The sequence below is a fragment of the Schistocerca cancellata genome, chromosome 10 (genome assembly GCF_023864275.1).
Source record: "Schistocerca cancellata isolate TAMUIC-IGC-003103 chromosome 10, iqSchCanc2.1, whole genome shotgun sequence".
NCBI lineage: Eukaryota > Metazoa > Arthropoda > Insecta > Orthoptera > Acrididae > Schistocerca > Schistocerca cancellata.
Window position 1 is genome coordinate 102,076,195 of NC_064635.1, and position 11,884 is coordinate 102,088,078.

An 11,884-nucleotide genomic window follows, 5' to 3' on the forward strand; every position below is an offset into this window, starting at 1 on the left:
TTATTTTACAGCCCAAATGACAAAACTCATCTTCTACTTTAGTGTCTCATTTCGTAATCTATCTCCCTCAGAGTTGCCTGATTTAGTTCGAGTACTGTATTTACTCGAATCTAAGCCGCACTTTTTTTCCGGTTTTTGTAATCGAAAAAACCACCTGCGGCTTAGAATCGAGTGTGAAGTAAGCGGAAGTTCTCAAAAATGTTGGTAGGTGCCGCCACAACTGACTTCTGCCGTCACACAGGCATGCTACACAGGCATGCTTTGCAGGCACAAAGAAAAATCTGGCATCAAAATCTCTGCGTCAGTAAATAAATTTAAAAAAAAGGTGGAAGACTAGCTTTTTTTCTCCGCCCCGAGTTTCGACCACTGCACTTTCATACATTATTCAACGAAGTAAATACAAATTCCGTATTGTTCATCTTCGAATGTAGCGGCATTTCAATGTACTACGAATATCCGACTGGCAAGACTGTTTGGGATGTTTGTCAATATGGCCAACTCTACGTTCTGATTTTTTTCCTCTCTGTGAGAAGAGATGGTTGCTAATAGGAACTTTTATGAATTGTGAATCACATGCAGTATTCTCTTCACCATAAGAATAATACGAATATAAACATTTTGCCATGTATTCTTTCGTGTGTGCTGCTATCTCATTTAAATCCTGTCTGCCTAATAAACTACGAAACTGAAGTGAGACAACAGCAAACGCGGAAGAATATACATATCATGTCATGTTTATATTCATATTATTCTTATGCCTAATAGTGATACAGTCAGAAATGAAGCACGGCAATTAACTAGATTTTTAAATCTAAAATGACTCTAATTTCTGTGCAGAATGTAATGTACTAAAGAGGCATCTGCAAAGATTTTCAAACTGTGAAAAATTTTCACTAAACTCTCGTTCAGAACATCTTCTACCATACGCTGTCTATTATTTGGTTCTTGTTGATCATTATCAAAGAAAGCAGCAGTGTAAGTAACAACAAATAGCAGTCTCTTGCCATTGTTTCACTGATGAGACGATTCCTCTCTTTTTTTAAAAAAAATTGTAAGGTAAAATTGGTAAAAGGTATGTTCACTGTATTTTCTAGAAGGAATTTTTTTTTTTATTTTACACAAAAATTGTAATTATAATGGATACAGTATGTCTTATCTACAGTAACCTCCTGTAACTATTTTAGGATGCAATTTCGCTCTTTGTGTGGTAAATTCTGAAGCACAGCATTTTGCACAATGCTACTTTACATTCACTACACTGGTAGCTTGTGTCTTTCCGCTACACTTTTCCAGTTAGTTTTTTTTCCTCTCAGAGAACACACTGAACACTGTTTTTGTTTCTGTTTCTTACCTACTTCTGTCTCAATCTCTTCCAGGAAATGATTTCCAGTTGATAGTCTTTAGAGTCCAGATGGATCAGGTTGGGGTTCAAGATCTTTGCTTTGTGCAAGATCTGCACAGATAACTGTCATGAAGTGAGATGTTGTGAGGCATTTTCCAGTAACATTATTGTATAATATGCAGGAATTTACAATCTCTATCAGTATAACATGGAATGCCAACTTTCTCCACCACTTCACAGTTCAATGTTCAAATGTGCCGTACGACAATCACTGATCTGATAAGTCAACACCAAATTTGTTTTATTGTAGTCCACTACACAGGCTAGCTTTGACTTCTCTCTTCCTCTCTGATCAGTGAAAGTGACCATCTCAGCAGTGTGCCTTGTACTTATCATATGCACATTTCTTTTGTCCCTCCAACACAGTGCTAACATATTTCCTTTACTCCTAAAAATAAGTTCACCTCGCTGAAGGTTCGGATCTTTTATAGCACGAGGCAATCCCTGCCGATATTTTCTTGTTGTTCCCACAATCGCAGTTTTTGCAGCTTCCAGTTCTGAAGCAAGTGTTGGACTTGTGTAGAATCTGTCCGTAAACAAAGTGTAGCCTTTTCCTGACAGATTTGCAAGCAATGTCTTTACCAGAGTCACTGTGTCAGACTTTTCACCCACGTAATCAGAGGAATTCCAGATGTAACCTGTGTCAGATTCGGATAACATGTACAGTTTCATACCGTATTTATTTGGTTTTTGTGGCATGTACTGTTTGAAATAAACACGACCTCGAAATTTACACATGCCTTCATCTATTGTAATTTTTTGAGATGGTGTATATGCACACTGGAAATTAGCACACACATTATGTAAGAGGGGTCTCACCTTGTGCAGTGGGTCATAGCCAGTTTCTCCTTTCCTCTTAGCTAAGGAATTATCGCTAATGTGGAAGTTTCTCAAAATAGAAAGAAATCTGTCACGGTTAAAGATATTTGGACAGAAATTCCACAACACAACAGGGTTTTTGGACCAGTGCTCTCGTATACGTGGCCTCACACTTACACACATATGGACTATAGTTGCCAGAAACTTCCTTACTTCCATAAGTGTAACTCCTTTCCACTTTGATAATGAGCAAGTGGGTGAAAGGGAATTTGTGCTTCGTAATTTCCTGATGCATTGTTGAGCATGCAGATTAGTTTGTTCCTTTATATGTTTCATCATACTGTCTGTCAGGAAATATGAAAAAAAAATCTAGAGGTGCACTGTTCTGGTCTAAACTGACAACATTGCATATTCCGGATTGTCCTGAGAATAGATCAATATCTGGTGCACGATCAGTAGTTGTCCAACCGTCCTCAGAATCGGTGCAGCACGCAGGTCTCGGCTTCCCCTTCGCCTTCAGTCTCGCTCGTTCTTCAGGCACAATATCGACGGGATTACTTGCTGCTGAAGTGCTTGGACACCTGCTCTCCTCTTCTGAATCTATCAGAAGAGTAGTATTTGCAAATAAAATCATAATTACTTACTGAGAGTTTTTTCAGTGAAAATCTGAACAAAAATTATACATGTTTTGTTGTCAGAATTCTTTACCTGAACTGCCAGAAACTTCTTCTTCAACATAGTCCACATCATCATCAGAGTCATCTACAATATCTTCCTCTGACAAATCAACGTCACTTTCTTCTAAATCACGATATAACTTGCGAGCAATTTCTTCGTCCGTCAAGCCACGCTTTGCCATGTCGACGCTACTGACCGCGTGGGAAAAAATCGCCACCCACGAAACCCGACGAATAAAAAGGGAAGCACACCCTTCCACAGCACGCCAGCACCATCTAGTGACCAATACTCGAACTACAGTCCATGCAGCACCTCCTAGACAAGTGGGAGCCGTAAGAACACACTAAGGAAGGAAGGAGAAGAATGAGAACATGCGCCCATAAAATTACGGGCGCCGGACTTTCGGGCAGGCCGCGCACGCCCGTAATTTTACGGGCGTCGGCACCTAAGTGTTAACAAAAATCCCTGATATGTTACCTGCTTAAGACTTATGCTTGTTTAAGGTGGCCATTTTGTGACAGAATCCAGTTACAAATAATTTTGTTGTACCATTCTGACACTTTCAGCGTGTCATTTGTATACATGTTAGTTCTCTATGACATACACTTTATTGTTTCCTAGTGATTGTTGCAAATGGGTTGTACAGGTTTGTTTGCTGTGTCCTTGTTAACTTTTTAGTATTGTTAAACAATAACTAACTGTAGATACTGTATGATGACACAATGGTTAATTATTTATCTTTCTCTGCAGGATGCATTTAGATTCACAAAGCCAAATACAAACCTAAATAAAATCAGGCCACCAAGGGAAGTAACAGAGAGTGATAAAAATTCCATGACAGAAAAGTACTCACAACTTACCAACATGACGTCTGAGTGGTCACACAAGTATGTACACCATTTTTGTACTGAGTTCCTATAGGGGAAATTTTGCATTTCACTTTCTTGTACTTTGCTTTTATTGAGTTACACATCTGTTTTAATGTAAAGATAATTAAATTTGTAGCAACACATCCAGAACTTGTTAAGGGTAAGAAGAAGAAAATTTGATAGAAGTAGAATAATAAAATGTTGATCTGTGAGATTAAAAGAATGATAAAAATAATTATAATATAACAACAATGATAGTAAGTATGGTGTATAAGAATAATTTCTGTCATTTTACAAATATAATGAAACTGTAGGATTTTGATTATGGCCTATAGTGGGAATTTTTCTATCATTTGGCTGATATGACTTGGGAGCTCAGTGGGGCTGGGTTAGGTAAATGAGCCAGAATAAATTTTCATGTTTTATTATACATTTTCATGAGCTATAATTGACTTAAGTACAACATAAACATGGACAAAATTATTGATTTTGGTGAATAACATTGTCACAATGTAACAGTATTCCTACAGGGAGTAGAGGTAACTATCCAGGAAGGAAGCTTTCAGCTTGTGCTTGAGAACAAGTCATGCAGATTTATTGTAATGCGCAAGCATTGTGATCTTTCTCTAAAGGCATAGCTGTACATCTTATTAGTAGACTTAAGTCCATCATAATCATTAACAACAACACAGCTGCATCAACCGTGGTGTCCCACGAGGAATGGTCAGTATCCAGGGATATGACAGGTATAATCATTTGAAGCAAAAAACTTCATATGGACATATGACGTGTTCTGAATGGTTCCCAAGATAGAATGCATATAGTGTACATTGTTGTTTACTTTCTTTATTATTCAATAGATTGTCAGTAAACATTACAACATGCATTTTCAAAGTATCAATTGAAAAATACATATTTTTAACACATTCTCCTCTATGCATTATTGTTCACATCACATTACAGCTGTTGCACAGTTCAAATTAAGTGTTTGAATATGCTATTGTCAACTTCAGTGCATTTGTGTGCTCTAGGGAGAAGATTTGTGTACTTGTATGAGTGGCTCTGCACATTCCTTAACAAGGGCAGCAGTGTCCGTGATGTGACCAAAGTGTTCATCCTGCATATTCACATTTTGTTTGTACACTTCAAACTTCATCCAACACCCTCACACATCTCGCAAAATGTGGACAGCTCTGTCATGCTAGAAGTAAATTGTACATGGCCAAAGGAATGTCCTCAGGGTACTCTACAAATGAATTTTCCGAAAAATAGAAATAATTCTATCCCATCACTCATTCTTCTAGAATAACTAGACCTATCAGTGTGTTACCGATCATTTCGCACCAAAGATTGATCTAAAAATGAACTTGGAAATCGGGGTCCACTGTGGCGTATGGATTTTCCTGTGACCATCAATGCTTATTATGGATGTTGTTGATTTAATTTTGTGTAAGTGTGGCTTCATCAGCAAATGATGATTGTCATTTAACCAGTGACAAAATTCAAGTCATGTGAACTGTTGCCAATGTGAAAACTATTGACATGTACGTGAAATGTGTACAAGGTCTGCGCATTTAATGTTTGCCTTAAACATGTTTGTTGGATATTGATACATGCAGAAAGATGATGTGTGCTGTTTCATCAATGTGTTGGTGTTCCTCCTCAAGTTGTTGACCTTCATGTTCTGAACAAAAATGGGAACTTGGAGCGCTACCTGTTTCACACTTGTAAACCCCCTACTATCAGTAATTCGATGCATCAGAAACAACCAACATAATTCTTTGACAGCAGCAGTAGCACTACCATAGCAGATACCGTAAATACGCACTATAGATATGTGACAATTTAGCCAGTGTGTGTACATAACACTTAATTGATGCTTCTCTCTGATACATTCTCAATCCCTCACACTACTTCACTCGCAACACATTGTGGACAACTAAATGTCCAGTGGGCCAGTTTTAAAAGCAGAAAGATATCCCAGGCAAAGAGGTTAAAAGCAACAAGCGGGTTTACTTAGAATAAAACATTGAAGATGTCAGATGGGTACGATGTTTATGTGTGCGCCCTTAGCCCGGAAACAAATGTGCATTAAATGTGTCCTGTCTCTTGAAATAATTTGGAATAGTGCATTTGTCCATGTGAAGTTTCCTGCTTCAAATGAGTGTTCCAGTCATCCCTGAATACTGACCTTCCCTCCATGGGCATTCTTTATCATGCAATGACTAGGAAACGAGTTGATCATCTTCCTGTGAATGGGTTTGCAATATTGTTATTCCTCATAACAGGCATGTTACCTGAATCACTTTTAACCACATGAATAAGGCTGCCAACAATTGAGAGATACATAGAGACGACAGAAAATCCCTGAGCTTCTGACTAAAAACCTTTCCTCATTCCAGCTTTCCTTCTCTCTCTCTCTCTCTCTCTCTCTCTCTCTCTCTCTCTCTCTCTCTGTCTGTCCCTGCACTTCTCCCTCCTACCCTACCCTCCCCTGCCCCCCTCCCTCAGCTTTCCACTTTCATTAGCTTTCAGTGTGAAATATGGCATCCCGGCTACAGTCCCCAGTTGAAATATGTTTTCCCGGCTACGACACAAGTTGAAAATATGCTCACTATTTTTTATTTACTTAAATTTGCCATATTTCGTGACAGTACCTTTTCCGTTAGACATTTGCAAGGCGATATTAGTCTTGGCTTCAGTTGTCTAAGTATGATTCCACAATGCATCGTTGTCGGTTGCAGAAAAGACGTGGTTCAACGTGTTTCTCTCATTTTGGTGTTTCAAATAGTTTCTTCAAATGTAGTTTCTTCTTTTTCGTTAATACAAAAATAATAGTAACATAATTCAAAATTATTTATGACGGCGACCTTCACATTGTTCTTCCGTCAACACACACCAAGAGTTCGCTGCCGACTGACTATAGTCAAAGACGACTCCAACGTCAAAGATATTTTACACAATTCACAAGTTTCCACTTGTAATCAGTCTCTTTGCTATTCTTCGATACATTTTCTAATAGTAATCAATATGCTTTTACTCTCAAAAACAGAAGTAAATTAACATATAATAAGACAAATTATAATAAATCCTGACAAAAATATAAGAAAACATTTACAATTCGGTATCGACAAATACGGTAAAAAAAATACCATCTCCCAGATCCATTACAACTGGGTTTGTTGCATTCTGATGAGACCATTGCTGATTTCATCTGTAATTAGTCACCCACAACAGAATGCTTCCCATCATACACAATCAGGTTGTGTAGCACCAGTGTTCTAGTTGTCTGTCACACAGTATTTGCTCATTACTGTTGATTTGTATACTGAAGTTTGTTACGCTCTTCCCTCCCTTTCTATATTTATAATGTTCATTGAATTGTCACAAATTTAATTAATGCCATTGGAAATGATTTGAGGGAAAGAAATGAGTTTAAATTTAATATGTCCGAAGCTTTACTGTGATTTAATGGCTGGACAGATTTAGGTGTTCATTTTTCCCACTTTACTATTTGAGAATGGAACTGGAGATATAGTAGTCTGAAGTGGTTTTATGCACACTCTGCTAAACACTTAAGCATGAGCTGAAGAGTTATTATGTAGTTATAGATATAGAGAAATAAATCATTTGTTTTGGAAAAAATTATTTCTCCTTCCCTAACAAAGGTGTTTAATGAATTTCCCATATATGTTTGTTTGGATACTTGTTTTTCATATAGGCATGCATAGAGATTGTGCAAAAAACTACAAGAAGCAGCTCTCATTCATATTTCAGAAGATTCTAGTGCCTTAATTAGTAAAAAACACTCTTTTCTTTTCAGGTGCCTGGAAACTGCGCACTGGGACCTAAGAAAAGCGCTCATATCATTCATTGAAATGTACAAAGCACGCAAAATTCCAGTAGAAAGATTCATAAAAGCAAAAGAAGCTGCAAAATCTTAAAAAGGGAAAAGCTGTAGTCCTCCTTCGAATACCTGTGTCTGTATAGTACTTGAACCAGCTACTGACAAACGTTACACGTATTGTGAATGTGGTAATTGCTGTAACTGCAACAGCATTATTCCAGAAAAAGGTGCTGCAACTTAGTTTTGTGACTGGTTAGCGCAGGTTTATCAGCAGGGAGCAGTATGCTGAGAGTAGTTAATCTAATGTGCATTGTGTCAGAAGAAAAATTCAGTCGAAAAAAATATTAAATTATGAGACAGAATTACTAGGCAGTCCTTACCTTCAGCACTGCTGATACACACTATCCTAACTTTTGGAACTATCAGTTTCTTTCTCGGAGATTAGAAGGGCATATCTCGGGGAAGGCTAAAAAGAAAGTTCAGAGCACTCTGACCTGAGGATGAGAAGGAATGAGCAAGTCACTGAGGATGGATCGTCAGTGCTTGTGGTGATGTTTAAGCAAATCGCTCTTGACCTAAGTATGGTAAGGAATGTTCTAGCAGAGTGAAAATAATTTAGGAGTAAAGCATTGAGTCGTCAGGCACACAAAAAAGAATGAAAACCTTGCTAGATTTTGGACAAATGCTGATAGGAATGGAGTATACACACACACACACACACACACACACACACACACACACACACACACACACACACACACACATTTGCAGCTGTATTAGTCTGGCTGAACACACTATATTGGAGCTGCAGATCGGCAAGTAGACGGGGTGAGGGGTTGTGTGGGGTAGGACAGGTAGAGAGAGAAATTTGTGGAAAGTGGGAGGAGCATTGGTAAAGGCTGGATGACGGCTCAGAGGAGACAGTCCGTGTGTGAGATAAGAATGAGATGCATGGGCACCGGAACCAGTGAGTTCGAGACAGTCCGTGTGTGAGATAAGAATGAGACACGTGGGCACCGGAACCAGCGAGTTCACGTAATGGACAGTGCCAGTGATGTGGAGGTGTGGATTGGAAGGGGGTGACAGGAAGGGGAGAATGTTGGGTAGAGAGTGTGGGTGCAGTGAGTTAGCAAAGGTTTAGGCTGGAAGGATTACGGGAATGAAGTGTGAGGATAACTGCTACCTGTGTAGCTCAGAAATGAGAGCAGAGTTGACCACCCAATAGTGGAAAACATTAAATGGCTGCTTCCCAGCCCTTGCCATCTGGATGCTTTCTCCCAGCACCAGTTTTTTTTTTTTTTAACTACATAAATGGGCATTTCCTCACAACACGCCCTTTATTCCATAATCCCCCTGGCCTCAGTTTCTCCTACCCCACTACAGACACCTTCTACCCAACAGGCTCCCCTTCCTATGTCCTGTCGCCCCTCTCAATCCACTCTACCACATCGACAGCATTGTGCACTGCACAAACTCACCAGCTCCTGTGTCTGTGTGTCTCATTCTTATCCTGTGCAGATGAGCAGTCGGCCATCCTTCCCCAAACCCTCCCCCTACTTGTGCCTCTCTTGTCCCTCTACCCACACCACGTGAGACAACCCCTCACCGTAGTCTACCTGTCATACATGTGTGTGTGGGGGGGGGGGGGGGGGGGGGGGGGCACATGTCAACATCAGTTGACAACTCAACACTTCTCCTATTTGGCAAGTTGTCTCCTTTACTTCCAAATTATTTATCTCCCTCTCCAACTAACTTTGACCTGTGTGCCTTGCCAATGCCAGTGAATATCTAACTGTCATTTATGCTGGATGTAGGTCTCATAACAGGCTTCACAGAAAATAAAATCAGCAGTTTATGCCAAATTGCACTAAGAAGACCAAGTCTTCAGACAACACAAGTTTATTAACCAAAACCTGGTGCCAACCGACATTGTTTTGGCTCAGTAACCTACATAAACAAATTATCATTGATTATTCTTCAATATTAATTTGTTACATGCAACATTCATATTATTAAATTATATTTTGTAAATACGATCTCCACAGTTTCCGTGACATCCCAAAACTGGGGAGCTACAAAATGCGTATGCTCACCTGTCACTGCTACCTTGGCCGTGTGTTGTTGCTTCTCGGACACATGGGGACCTCAAATACCATCCGAACAAACTACTAGCACTAGCTATTCTAACATAAAATAATCCAGCAGTTAATTACTCAAGATAGTTAACAACATAAATTTTTCAAGCAACCCTTTCTTATATATATTTTACTTTGATGTCACATGTGGCGGCCTTTTAGAGACATAATTTATAAGCACAATTTGTAGCCCCACACTGTGTCATAGCACCCTTTCATCTTGTAGTGTTGAGTGATTTTCCCTCCCTTTTGAATGTTCCATAGCTTATTTCTCTCTCCTCCTCCGAGGAATGATCTAATAGTTCTGAAAGCTAGTATGTGTCGTGTACATTTTCTTTTATATACGTTTATCGGTAGCACTAAATATTTTGCCTCCTGAAAGTAAGCAGTGGCTAGTAATTCTGTCTGATAATTAAATGTAATGATCATTAGACAGTAAGTAAATAAATGATTTCATATGTGAAATCAGCCTTAAAACATAATCTCGAGTCAGCTATATTTTTTTGTATTTGTACATACATTACGTGAGTTATGTTCTGTGGCCCACAGGAGTCTCTGTGATGTGAAAAATGTAAATTTCATTTTAGTTCACTACAATAAAGATATAGAAGTTGGAATATAACAGTGCTAATATGAATTTTAACACACCCAAATACGTGAATTTAAATCGTTCCTTGCATAACAGAAATTTCTTTGATCAGCTCCTAAGTCTACTATATTAACAAGTTGTACACACACACACACACACACACACACACACACACACACACACACACACAGGAACAACTCTTACACACATCGACACTATCATTTCTGGTTACTGAGGTCTGACTGTAGTGAGCAGCAATCTTGGGTAGGTGTGTTGTGGTGGAACAGGAGAGGTGTGGTGTAGGGAAAGAGAGGGATACTGGAGTAGGGGTAGGGGAAGATGCTGCACTGCTGCCTCTGGGAGTGTGTAGGGCGACATTGGGGACAAGATAGTGGGCCCCTAGCTGCAGCACGGGAGGCTGAGCTGGATGAGAATAGGGGAGGTAGAGAAGGGATTGTGCAGGTGCAGTGGGGTACATCACACACGTGTGAGGCTGGAGATGAAGCAGGGAAGGGGACAGAGGAAGGTGGGAACAGGGACTAGCGGAAGTAGAGGCCAGGGTGGCGGGAACAGAGGAACAGAGAGAGTTCCCACCTGCACAGTTCAGAAAAAGCTGGTGTCAGTGGGAAGAATCCAAACAGCACAGGCTGTGAAGCAGTCATTGAAGTTGGACACACCGTGTCAGGTGGTACGCTTGGTAACTCTTACAGACTGTTTGGCAGTGGCCGTTCGTACAGACAAGCGGCTTGTTGGTGGTTGCACCCACGTAGAGTTCCACAGGGTTTCAGCTAAATCAGTAGACCACATGCCCACTCTCACAGGTGGTCCAGCCTCTGGTGGGGTAAGATGTGCCTGTGACAGAACTGGAGAAGGTGGTAGTGGGATGATACGTAGCGCCACGTAAGAAATGGAACACGGATAGTTTTTCGGTACGGCATCAATGTTACATTTTTGTGTGCAGTCTGTAATCCTTTTGTGTTTGGTATCAGTAGATTTATTCAATAAAATTTCTTTTGATCACCTTTCTTGATTTTTGCTGAGGTGGAACTGCTATTCGATATCACCTAATATGTTCCAGCAGTCTTCACAGGACTCCTTTTCTTTATGTGTGGATGGATGCTGAAGGAGAGCACCGCACCAGCTTTTCCGAGCTCCTTGAATAACACAATCTTCTGCACTTTTAACCTTCTGTATTCAAAATTTATTTTACAACAACATCATCTTTCAGAACACAATATCATCTACTAAGCACGTTTGCACATCATCTTAAAACATACAGGGTGAGTAATTCGGAAAGGTACATGCTTTGAGGGTTGATTGTATTAGTGATTCTGAACAGAAAAGTAATATGAACGTATGTCCTGTTCTTAACAATTTCTGAGGAAACTAATGAAAACAATGGTGAACAGGATAAATGAAACATTGTGATCAAATGTTTTGTTTTATTGTGTGTGTTTCCTCACAACTGCAGTGAATTTTGCAGCTCTTGTAGACAGCTGCTGTGTTGCTGACACGGGCTCATTTGTGCAGTTCTTTACTTGAGCA

At 39.6% G+C, this 11,884-nt stretch overlaps 1 protein-coding gene across 1 annotated transcript in view; it reads left to right on the forward strand.

Moving 5' to 3' along the window:
• LOC126106856 (nuclear RNA export factor 1-like) overlaps positions 1-11,322 on the forward strand; it is a 169,068-nt gene extending 157,746 nt beyond the window's left edge. Inside the window, exons 13-14 of the mRNA XM_049913252.1 lie at positions 3,650-3,786; positions 7,592-11,322. Of these exons, the coding sequence (XP_049769209.1) occupies positions 3,650-3,786; positions 7,592-7,712 (258 nt within the window). The 3' untranslated portion in view covers positions 7,713-11,322. The remainder of the gene's footprint in view (positions 1-3,649; positions 3,787-7,591) is intronic.
• The last annotated feature ends 562 nt before the right edge of the window (positions 11,323-11,884 follow it).